Source organism: Toxorhynchites rutilus, chromosome 2, assembly GCF_029784135.1.
Source record: "Toxorhynchites rutilus septentrionalis strain SRP chromosome 2, ASM2978413v1, whole genome shotgun sequence".
Classification (NCBI taxonomy): domain Eukaryota; kingdom Metazoa; phylum Arthropoda; class Insecta; order Diptera; family Culicidae; genus Toxorhynchites; species Toxorhynchites rutilus.
The window spans coordinates 264,262,657-264,275,404 of record NC_073745.1 but is presented as its reverse complement, the minus strand read 5'-3'; the positions used below and the strand labels follow the sequence as shown (position 1 = coordinate 264,275,404).

Sequence of the window (12,748 nt, the reverse complement as noted above, 5' to 3'; positions counted from 1 at the left end):
TTTTTTCTCAAATGTTTTCGAAGACTCGTGTCAATGAAGCGCCACACAGTCTGATAAGTGAATTGATCTATTTACGTTTGCTTTGCTCTTCTCTCACAAACACTATTACCCCATTTTTATACGATTTGTTTTACCTATACTACTACAATGGTTTCCTTCCACCTTCACCTTGATTTGTCTCTAGAAATTAATGCTGGATATCCGAAACGATTCGGCTCAAATTTCCCAACGACCGCGTGGACATTCCTCCTAACCTGAGAGAGAGGAGCCAGCTGAATGACAGATAGTTTGTTTTCTTCTTATTCTTTTTACGCATTCTCATCAAGAAAATTCCAAACTGACAATTTCAATCAAGCAAGTTGTTGTCATTCATTTATGAGAAAAGTGTTCAAACTTGACGTGAACCTTTGTTAGTGAGTACATTTGTGCGTTTTATCCCCGATTTGATTTTTGACATAGGACTGCGTCTAACAGGAATATATGGGGGGTAAAAATTTGAACACTGATCATGTAGGAAATAATTAAAGATGTACCTGGTCAGCCCACATCATGGCTTCTAGCGGCATCGGTCCATTCAAACATTTTTTACTTTTGATAATTTCGATATAGTTGTCCTAAAGAATTATTTCGATGATTTCTAAAACAAAATCCAAAATTAGAAGCAAACTGATTTTTATGATTTGTTTGTCGGTGGAGATCTTGTGTGAATTTATGGGTGTTTTGGGCCCATTTGTGACTTTTTCCGATCGTTCATTCAGTTTTCGCGAATTCTTGTATTCTTTCACTGGTTCCAGGTTGATCTATTGCTGCAAGCTCGACGAATCGATTTTTGCAATGTGGGCGATGATTGTCTATCTCCGATGCAATTTGAATATGCAGCGTACACTCAGGTTTTTTTACGCGGATTTTCCAATTAACGCGGTTTTTTTTACGAGATACGTATCCCCCGCGTAAAAAAAACCTGTGTGTATGTGGAATACATAAAATAAGAGCTAATCTTCCAATGAAAATAGCCAACATTGATTTCTCTCAGGTGCATTTTGAGGGAATTTTGTTTGTGTTCGATGGAAATAATACTAGGTTGACTAAAAAGGATGCTGTGTCTGCATTTTTAACAGGCATTCGGATGAAGATGAGAATTATACTACCAGTCTCTCGTCATCTTTGCCATGATATTCCGGCCCATCACTGATGGACCATTCATATGCAATATTCAAATTTGACATGCAGGTTTAATCAAAGCAATAGTATCACTGAAGATCCAATCGAATTGACCGATAGTGAAGGTGAACCAATAGTCTTGTCCAAAAAACTAAAAGGGTCATGATTCTTTATGTGTGATATAATTCCCATATACAACATATCTGTCGCTTCCAATCAGTCTGCATAAATGTTGCGCTCACTCTGCCCTCCCTCACAACACCCACTTCCCGTTTGTGACATTGATGAGTGAACATTTTTTGTGCGAGTGTCGAGCAGGAATGAATTGTCTTTCTCACGATTCATTGTACTCCTTATAAGTGCACGAAAGATGTAATCTTACGTTGATCGCACTTGATCGAAGAAATTACAAAAATAATGTATTTGACCGCAGTATTTGAAAAACTCTTTCTGAAAAGAACTGGATTTGATTTGCTGAAAACACTATCTTGTTTTTTCTCGTGTTGTGCGTTATGTGTGGCGATGGTAGTTTTTTTCGAAGCTGCTACTGATTTCTATGAGTTCGGCGTTTTCGGCTTGCATGCAACGATTTTTGAGGATTTGTTTGACTTTTGCTTTCGGGCAGCCACACCAGCAGTAGCAGCAGCTTTCTTCTTGCTGGTCGCCTTCTTCACAGCAGCAAGTTTGTTTTTTTTTTGCAGCAGTAATTGTTCCAAAATTATCTAACCGCTGTACAATTATAATTGAGTGGAGCTGGCACCTACTTATACACAGATTTTTGTGATTTCAATAGCTTGCTTTCAAAACAATTTTTGAGCTATTGAAACAAGTTTTTGCATCAATAAGTAACACACATTTAACGCGTAAACATTTTATCTTTCGAATGAAGCGGTTATCATACCATTTCTTTCAACCGGCGAAGAGGGTTTATTGCTCAAAATCCTGTTTCTCCAATGTAACACTCTCGTTCTCGAAGCTTTGAACATACACCCCAGTATAGAAATTAAAGATGTAGTCCGACGTCAACATTATTTTCACATAAAACGTCTTGCAAAAAAATGTCATGTTGAAATTTTCTACATATTTCAATACTTCCCCTTGGTTTACCGTGACTGGTTCGCGCTGACATAAGGGTGATCACAACAAACGCGAGCTGGCTCCTCTCTCTCAGCTCCTAACCAATTCTAAACGCCACCAGCTCCACTTAAAACCAATACTAGAATAAGTTTTGAGGATTTGAAGATTTGAAGATAAGACTCTTGTATCTGGCGACATTCGTGGAGAAGAAAATAAATTTTTATAGATCACTCAATAATCGCTAGAATGTACATCGATTTGTTGGTAAAATAATACGATAATTAGCGGCAAATGGGTTAGTACCTAGAACCAGATTTGGAGAACCTCTGACGATCTATTAAATGCGAAATGCTGATTTCGAGATAATTGTTTTTCTTTATCATTCAATAACAATATGTTACAATTAGCTTTCGATAATCTAATAATCTAAATAAAAAATAATCTTATTGATAGATCATCTATCGTAACTACATAAAATGTATCATTTACACAACGTGGCCGTTACCTCATTAAATCGTCATTACACTTGCATTTTATGTTTACATCTATAAAGACCAAGATGATAACGGCATTTGCGCATCGTATTTAATCGCTCGTGGCGCACCGTTACGTGTTGGAGGTTGCAATACAGGTATACCAAACAGACGTTTCATAAGCTAAAAAAAATATGTCCAAAGTTTAATTTCGTTTCATAGAACAATTTCATTACAAACATTATAATTAAAATTCTCTGAAGTTTACTGTGAATGCTCTACTTCGCTTCCATATTAAGTTGTTAAATGACAGCCGGTGAAATGACAGATTGTTCAACAAAGTGTTAAAATTATAATACCGTCGAAATGTAGCTTTAAATTATCCTTTCGTGGGCCGAAAAAAAACTTAGGATTGTGGTAGAAACAAAAAGTTATGTCTGTAAACAGCTAATAAATAATGTAAAATTGTTTTTTCAAATTATGTGACGATAACAATTTACCATATCCTACTCAATGTAAAACATTACAACAATTGGTAGTTCCCATGAAAATATGTTTTCACACTGGTATTACGTATTCTCACAATTTTAATTACAAAAACTGCCCCGATTTTTTTGAGAACTGCTTGAAAATAACAATTTCTCTCCAGCATCAGTTTTATTTCAAGACACATTTGCTGTCAACTACTAGACAACTCGTATTTTATCCACGAGTTCTCTCGTCGTTTGCAGTCAAAGTGTTAATAGGCACTTAAATTGGCACTAAGGCGTTGTTTAAGTTTTAACTTTTTTTCGAATGTCTTTATGATGTTAATTTAGCCGATACTACTAAACTAACAAATTGAAAAATCTTCCGGAGAAAAAGTGTGGAGAGTCGGAGTTATTCTAAAAATCACAAAAACTGATTCCCAACAGAATTGCTCGATTGTTTTGTCCAATTGTATTTTCGTTCTAATGTTTGCTTATTCCGTTTCATTAGCTTATTTCAGGGGGTTTCAGAATTTTTTTTATGGCAGAGCCCTTTTTATAGCAAAAACATTTGATCAATAAAACAAACCCAATTTAAATTGACACTACCCAACTGGGAAAAACTCCATTTCGGATGCGCGTCGCAATCAAAAACTCCATTTCGGATGCGCGTCGCAATTACACGAGTGAGTGAACAAGATATATGCCCTATATGCCCAGTGAAATTAAATTAAAGAATGTTTTTTTCAATGTGGGTTTTCAAGTGAGAGCATTTGCTATAATTTCGCGGAGCACAAATTTGCCGCGGAGCCCCTGTCTTATCTCATAATTGCATCATTCAAAAATGTTTTCATCGATATCTGACGTCTGGTTGCATTTATTGTTGAACAAAAGATACCTTATTGATTTCAATTGTTGCTTATTTTCGATATGATTTCTTTTAATTCACATGGATTTAACATTTACGAAAATTACCCTTGTTTCTATGAAAAAATGAAGAATTATTTGATTTACAATTGCATTAACATGGTTTATAGCTCCATTCATAAATGTAAGACAGTCCATACAATTTCAGTTGCAGACCGACGGTACTACAGTCAACTCTCCCTAACTCGATATCCAAGGGACCATCGAGTTACAGAACATCGAGTTAGGGAGAGTTGACTGTATTATATTCAGAGGAAATGTGAAAAAAAATACTATGCTACTTCAAACACTCAGACTGTTATGAAAATAAATGTAGTTTATTTTTGAAGTATCGCTGAATTGCTTCAAGATGGTCTAAAACAAAAACAAAAATATTTCCGTATGCTACAGGTTCCTTCGGAAATATAGTGAAACGGGATGGCTAAATTACTGAAATAAATAATATAAATAAAATTGAAATAAATTCCATGGTTCCAATGATAATGTAAACTTTTATGTTATCCTGTTTCAAAACGCCGAAAAATGTTTTACGGAATATCCGAATTCTGATATCTTGAGCTTGACATGATAAACAATCAATATCAAAAGAATTAACAAATATGCCATTTATGTGGTCTATTCATACAACGTGAAATCAATTGTATTCTATTTGTATTGTAATGCCATTGGTTGTCATTCTACTAGCTTATAAATGTGATGTAATGAAAAATCATTTGGAATATTAGAATTAAGAAATCGGCAAAATTATTAAAACAATATTCACAAGATTCCAGCCAATGGTAAATAAGGGGTCACTTAGACGGAGAGCTCAAGAAATAAAAGCTCATTTAATAAGTCTCTTAATTTTTTTTTGTCAATCTACACAACAAGAACTTGAACTGTACACTGACAGTACTGTGATCTTACTGATTCACATGATGATATTTTATTTTTGTTCACGATGGTGAATTTTGCAACAGTATTGTAACAATTACACATATTGTGTATTCCTAATTTTATGAAACATAGACCTATTTTTAAAGATTACCGATAACACATGTGTTTCCCTAATTTTATGAATCATAGACGAATATTGATCGAGATTCTACTGAATGTAAACCGTCATTCAAATGGTAAAACCAAGAACTCGCTCAATAATTAAATAGTTCCTTATAGCTTTTGTTTTTTTATCAGTTATTTTACCCAACAAGAAAGAAAACTCTGAAAAGAGAGATTCCAGATTACATTTTTCCGTTTATGTTCACAAACAACGGTTAAATGTATTGCATAAAATTTTATCAATTTTATCAATTATTGATTATTGAATTTTTTTCAATATTTCTTATATGACTAAATTTAAGAAAAAAATGTAATGTCTCAACGTGAAAGTGAATGTTAATTGACTATTATAAATACAGTGGACTAAAAAATCGTGGAAGGCTCACCATGAATTGTTTTCAATAGTATTGCAGTGAAATCAGAAAAAATCGAAGTGTGTTGTCAACGAACAAATTGTGGAGTGGTTTTGGAGCTTTAATATGGTTGATAGCAACAATCTTGTTTATTATGCATGTTCAGGTAAAAATTAAAAATAGCACATTGAAAAACACTAACTTTTAATTTTTCTACTTCCAGTATGTTACTTTTATCCGATAGTGTATATGTTTCACAACTACGCGTTGTTTGAAATTTTTCTATCAAACGGAACTGACCGAGCTGTCCTACGTAGCGTACTTTTTGATGTAGACCCAGTTTAAGTCATACAGAGCTCGAAACAAACGAACAATTTAATAACTGTCATTGTTGTATCATATTAATATTGAACTCCGGCCCCGTCAGGCTAACGCCATATGAGCCTTGATAAAAATATATATTTCGGAAAAAAAATTGTTGTATCACCTCCTGAAAGATTCCGGATATATTTGTTTACCAACAACGATCAATATTACAGTATTTTGTCAATAGCTCATACTTCGTTTTCCACATTTTAGCAATTACATTTCATAACATAAAAGTTTGAATCTAAGAGTTTTTTCTTAACCGCTCTTCAAGAAACGCTAGTTTCTATGTCGACATTTTTTAAGGTTGATTATAGTAAATGAACTGGACGGAGAACACAAAAATTCAATGCTCTATCGAATTTGTTCTTCATAACTTTGAAATGTTTTTGGTTAATCTATACAACAAGAACTGGAACTCTAAACAATATTTTTTACTAATTTTCAAGACGGAATTTGATTGACCAGCTGCCAGCTGACAACAGTTTCAATTCTTCTAGCTCATGTTATATTATTAATACTCCAAGGCTCTCCGCCGAGAATGGTTTTGTAAAAAAAGAACAACTGAAATGCAATTGTAATCAAAAATTATTCAACAAAAATGTGTGAGAATCAGTAAATTACGAATTCAGAATATGAAACTGGTGGGTAATAATGATTATAACATGATTCTAGCAAATTTTAATATAAAATGCCATTCAGACGGTGAGACCGTAAAACTCGACGCTCAATTAATTAGTTCCTTATAACTTTCCACACAACAAGAACTGGAATTCTAATGAGTGAGTTCACTGATTTACAACATAAGAGTTCATTTCATCGCAAGACCGACGGTTTAATATTGCGCACAATATTTTATCAACAACTTATACTGCGTGTTGCCTGTTTCATGAATGATATTTCAAATCAAAGATAGAATACAAGAAATTCCCAACCAATCTTTTCGAAACGCTGGCTGCAAGTTCTGTATTCCTTTTTGTGTATTTTTCAATAATTTACGCAATTCAATTATATTTTTGTTCACAAACAACACACAGTATTTTATCAATAACTCATACTGTGCTTTCCATATTTTAGAAATTATATTTCATAACGTAAAAATTTGAATCTAAAAGTTTGTTCTTAACCGCTAATTTCGTGTACTGTGTTTTTCAAGGTTCTAGTAAATATAAAGCATCATTCAAAGCACTCCTCTACATAATAGAAATCTTTTACTGATTTAAAAGGGGAAATTTAATTTTTATTTACGAACTACGATTCAATGTTGCGTATAATATTTTATCAATCATCCATGCTGTGTTCTTATTATGTTATGAGTTGCATTCCATTTTTCAAAATTTAAATCTAAGAACACAAGGAAGAATATTCTCAACCGATTCTCATGAATTGCTAGTTTCATATTCTGTATTTTTTCCCTGTATTTTCTTACTGATTTACAAGATAAACTTGATTTTTGTTCGCGAACAACGGCTAAATGTCGCGCAAAATGTTTAATCAAGACCTCATTACTTTTTCAAAAAAAAATCTTTCTTTTTTAAGAGTTATATTTCAAATAAAAATTTGAATCTCTAACCACAAAAAAAAGCTTCTCTCAACGATCTTCAAGTCCTGTGTTCTTTAGGTTCCTAGCAAAAGTAAAGCATCATTCAATTAGTAAACCAAAAAACTTAATGTACTATCTATTAATTCTTATAACCTTTAAAACTGGAACTGGAACAATTTTTATCTGTATTTATTCACTAATTTACAAGATAAAATTCTATTTTTATTCGCGAACAGCGGTTAAATTTCGTGCACAATCATTTTGTCAATAACTAATACTGTGTTTACATAACTTTATGAATTATATCTATAGTTACTTTAAATTCGGATCCAAGACCACAATAGAGTTTCTTTTAACTGATCTTCGGGGACGGCAAGTCGCAGGTTATTCTTGTAGATTCTAGCATCATTTGGACTGGAACTCTGAAGAATGACTCCACTGTTTTTAACATATTTTCTTTTTATTTACAAACAACGGCTCAATGAAGCGACCGATATTTTATCATCAACTCATAATTCTTTTTGGTTATTTCATGAATTAAACACTCGGCAAAAATTCAGAGCAGCATATTGCAACCTTTAGGCAATGCATGGTTTACGTAATATCAAATTTTTCATCTGGATCGAACCACGTACTCGCATAATTTGGTATCACAATGAATATTGAATACCTTCACTGAAATAACACTCATAAAGCATAAACTAAATTTCATGATATAACTTAATCCTTAAACCGTGAGAGACTCATTTCCAATAGATCTCAAATTTCTACAAGCCTCAAGTTCGACACTTTTTAGTGTTAAACAGAAGAGTTGATGGACACGTGGCAGAATATGGTACACTGTTTGGATAATTGTTTTGGGAATAAGAATTTAAGCTTTTATTATAATTGCAGGGAAAACTCCAACTAGAAAGGAAATATCAAATAAATAAAATACGTTACATTTGACAAAGAAATTGTTTTCCCGACGTGGGAATACATTGAACACTATATTGTTTTCAGCACATTGCGAATTTATGTGCACTTGAACGAAAACAGACTATGGACATTGGTTAAGACGCTTCAAACATGATAATTTTGATGTTGAAAATAGAGCGAAAAGGTCTTTCCGACCGAACACAGCGATGAACACCAGTTTTCGTGACAGTGAAAAGTTTTACTATTCACTGAAAAACAACGAAGACTTGCGCAAAGTACCAATAATAATTGCTCTGTGACTGAAAGTCCATTGAATGTACTCCGATGTCAATGATAATGGTCAGAATCATAAATTCAGAATTTGAGAAAAAAAATGTTAGAGCAAATTAGCAAGAACGAAAGCATTTGTTCACGATCCCAAACAAAGAACGAAATTGAAATGCTGCTGGTAATAATGTTATACTTTGCTTTTGAAAATATTTGAATACCATTTAGACGGTCAACCAAGAAAATGACGTCTTCGTACCGTACAAATTGTATGTTATAATCTTTTTTACAGCATGGAAACAGTTTGTATTTGAATTATATTTTAGTTCTTATATTTTTCATAGACCACGAACTGATATTTTAAGTCATTTGATTGTGCCAAAATTGACTAAATGCGATTTTGTGAACTCTTGATCCATCGAAAACAGCTCGTATTAGCCCCAAAGATAAGCGTTTTGATTCTGAACAGTGACCAACGATGGACGACATCATTTGTGATATTCTTTTTTCACAAAAAAATATCCAAACAAACCATCAATTTTGACAAACAAAAACAATAAAGATTTCAATTCGCCAACTTCAAATCATTCTTGTTCACTGAAATTCCATTAACGGCACTTAGATGCCAAATAATGAAAGTTTGAAATTTGCAAATAAATAATTAGCACATGCAAACCATTATGTACGCAGAACAAGCATGTTGTGTATTTTTTTGCTTCTGAAAATTATTAGAATACCATTTTCTGAAACTAAAAAAATAACGGTAAAAACGACGATTTCATCAATTCACACGATACTCTGCTATTCTGTTATACACAGTATGTCAGTTAAGTTCCGGGATTAGAACTATATCAAACTTTTATATATAAATTGGTTCTACCTGCCGAAAAGTTGACTGGAGAATATTATCTCAGAGTTTTGAAGCATTGGATAGCCAGAAACCGTCGAATTCGACCCGAATTTCATAATCCTCGTGTACTAAATAATGCGGTGTATAATAAATAACAGATCTTGCATCAATTTTTGGCTCGAAATCGCGCGTGTGTGTGTGCCATATTTATTTGATTTGACACTCTGTGACATTCCTCTTTTCCCAAAAATTAGGGCAAAATTAAGACGACATATTTAACGACCATTCGAACACATCGACCGGAGTATTGAACGTTATTTCCTTATTTAAAATTGGTATTACGCCAATTATTTGAATCGTTTATAAGTCGATGTGCAAAGTTTATAGAAACTGGAGGAAACTACTTTGAATAATAAAATCTACAAATATCAAATATCATATCATAAATAACTTGCTTGAAAGTTAAACTTATCCCAAAGTTTTTTGGCACAAAGAGTATGTCAAAAAAAATATAACCGATGAGTTTCAACTATCGACGATTAACCAAATAAATAGCACAGGAAATCATCCAGAAAAAGTTATTTTAGTAGTATTTTTTTCTGTTAATATACTAAAGATGGATGACTGACGATTCTCAAACAATGTTTGTTATTGTTCTAAATTGAAATATTGTCAGCAGCATGTGCTGATCACACTTAATCTCAACTAAAACCTTCGTTCTGAAAATTATTCAGCAAAGCGAAGGAAGAGGAAATCACTCCCAACTTAGAGCTATCGCGCTTTTCGCAGACCACACTAAAATCACAAAAATTCACTAACCCGTGCTGTTGGAGCTCCACGAAGGCAGACTTGCCGGGTCCCGCGGCCGTCGCCCCGCCGTCGATGTACTTTGGCGTGTGGGGCGCGTCCGGTGCATCCATCCCGGACTGTGGCGTACTGGGGGGGCCCTCGTAAGGGCTCCCGAGATCCGTGAAGTTGAGCGTGTTGGGGCCGATCGAGGCCACTTTTTCGAAATGAATCGTAATGCCGTTGGAGGAAACTCCTCGCGCCCACTCAGCAGCACAGCACCTGCTTTGAGCACAGCGCCTATCGCCCACAAAAGCCACTTCACTTGGGGGGGGAGGTTTACTGGCGTTTTACGGCGTTACGGTCGCCACTGGGGTTGTTCACTTTGGCGCGCACGAATTTCGACTGACCCTAGCTTAGCCTATAGGTCACACTGACACCATCCGGAAGTTGTTCACTTAATAATCACTTTTTTTATCTCGCTCCCAGGGACTTGCAGGGAGATGCACAAGGAAACAGCTTCCCCCGATCGATTCTCACTCGTGCTGATGTGATGTTGTTTCTCGGTTTCTTTCTTCTCTCTCACTAATCCAACCAGGTCACCGCTGAGTTCTGCTATCCCTGGCGCACTGTGTTATCCTGATGTGTTTTTTTTTTTCAAACTATTTTTGTGTTTCGGGTTCTTCTCTTCTTTGGATTGTTGTTGATAGTTTCACACACTTCCTGGGGTTCAAAAGCACACACATGAATAGGAGAATCCCCGCTGGGATATTATGTTGTTCATGTTCTCGGTTTTTTTTCCTGTTTGCTTCACTGTTGTTTCACGTCGAGATCGAGATCCAACAAAATGCCATCACTTCACGACTAATTCAAGCAATCAGGAGGTGATGATTTGGATTGAGCGCCAATGTGTCAACAGAATGATTTGCTCCCGCGCACTTTCCGACGGTTGTTTTTTTAATTTTATTTTGTTGCTTTGTTGTTGTTGAAAACTAAGATTAATATCACAAAATGTAACTAATTGATTAGGAACACACGGGTGAAGATTGCTCGCAGAAACACGTGTAAGTGTACCGATTAGCTGTGGTGGGCACGATCCTAGCTAGACACGATGCTCATAATCAATTCCTCCACGAACAGACCATGATTCACTTGCACTCGAGTCCAAGAGGGAAGGGGTTTTATTGTTGTTATAATTAAATACTATCTTCATTCACTGGTCGGCCGGTCTAATGTTGAAGAAACGAAAACAACCGGCAAAATAAACGCCGAGATGTCCAGGATTTAATTACGCTATGTTGTTGTTATACTAATTTTAGGTAACACTTGGTCTCACAATTCTCTCGCGGTCAACAGTTCCCGGGCCCTACAGTCAATGGTGGCCGGTTAGTATTAGCCCCACACAACTACACTGCCACCAGCACACAATGTTGGACACGATGGGGCAAAAAACTGCACATAAACATCACTAATTTATCGTTTCGATTTAAACTAATTATTGTTTTGACACTGTCTTCACGTAATCGTGAACGTTATCACTTAGCACTCACACAAAGCAGCAGCAGCATTGCCGGCGCGCGCAAATGATCACTACTAATCGCTGCTTTCACACAATTGATTATTGTGATTATTATTATGTGTGATTGGGGGTAGTAGAATCCTCTCGGCGTAGGAAAAAAACAATTGTCACTAATTGTCGACGAGCGAAAAACGATACCCCGAAAACACAGGCCGAGTGTCCAAATTACATATCTTTCGAAGCACGTAATGATATAATCGAAAACAATTCCGAAGTGAATCGCTAAGATTTTTAATGGCATATAATATTAGTTTTCCAAATTGTATGTAATCTAGAAGCGGACAAGTATGTATTTATATTTCTGCTATTTTATGCTCCGATGTTGTTGTTGTTTTCTTCACTCCGCTGCGTACTTTTTTATGACGCTTAATGTTTAATACTATTTTCATTAATAACATGAAAAATTGTGTACAAGCCGCGCGATTCTTCTTTTCTTGCGATTAGCGAAGTCGCTTCCTCTCCAGGCACTCACACTCGTTCTCTTTTTCGCCTTAAAAACCGCCGACGATATGACTATTATTTCTCGTTATCTTCCTCCCTTCGCCGCCGCCGCCGTTGTCATCCCTTGTTTTTGCGGTGCGTCACGTCGTCGGGCTTTGCGTCAAGGGAATTATTATTTAAAAAAAGGCAACGCTCGTTGCGCGACCAACCACGAACAAAGTGCGTTAAAGACTAGTGACTGTGAGCACACTTGGGAAACAGCCCGAACACAGTTGGGATCGATCGTTAAACACACAGCACAGCACTATCATTATGTGCGCTCGACGCTTCTGATTGGCTGTGCGCTTGTGTGCACGCACCGCCCCCTTTTTCGCGTTCCTCTTTGGATGTAATTTATTCAACATGAATGCAAGCAGTGGCGTAGACCGGCGAGCCCCTTCAGGTTCAGCTTCTCGACTGCAACTACCACTTCTCTGCTCTTCTCGGCAATGTTTCCCAACGA

The 12,748-nt window shown here is 35.6% G+C and overlaps 1 protein-coding gene across 3 annotated transcripts in view; it reads right to left on the bottom strand.

Moving 5' to 3' along the window:
- The window catches only part of LOC129768817 (homeotic protein distal-less), a 155,264-nt gene extending 142,774 nt beyond the window's left edge, over window positions 1-12,490 (bottom strand). For 2 of the 3 annotated variants that reach the window (XM_055770719.1, XM_055770716.1), the window contains exon 1: window positions 10,260-12,490. In XM_055770719.1, the coding sequence (XP_055626694.1) occupies window positions 10,260-10,360 (101 nt within the window). In that variant the 5' untranslated portion in view covers window positions 10,361-12,490. The remainder of the gene's footprint in view (window positions 1-10,259) is intronic. The other variant, XM_055770717.1, reaches the window with a different exon arrangement.
- Between the last annotated feature and the right edge of the window lie 258 nt (window positions 12,491-12,748).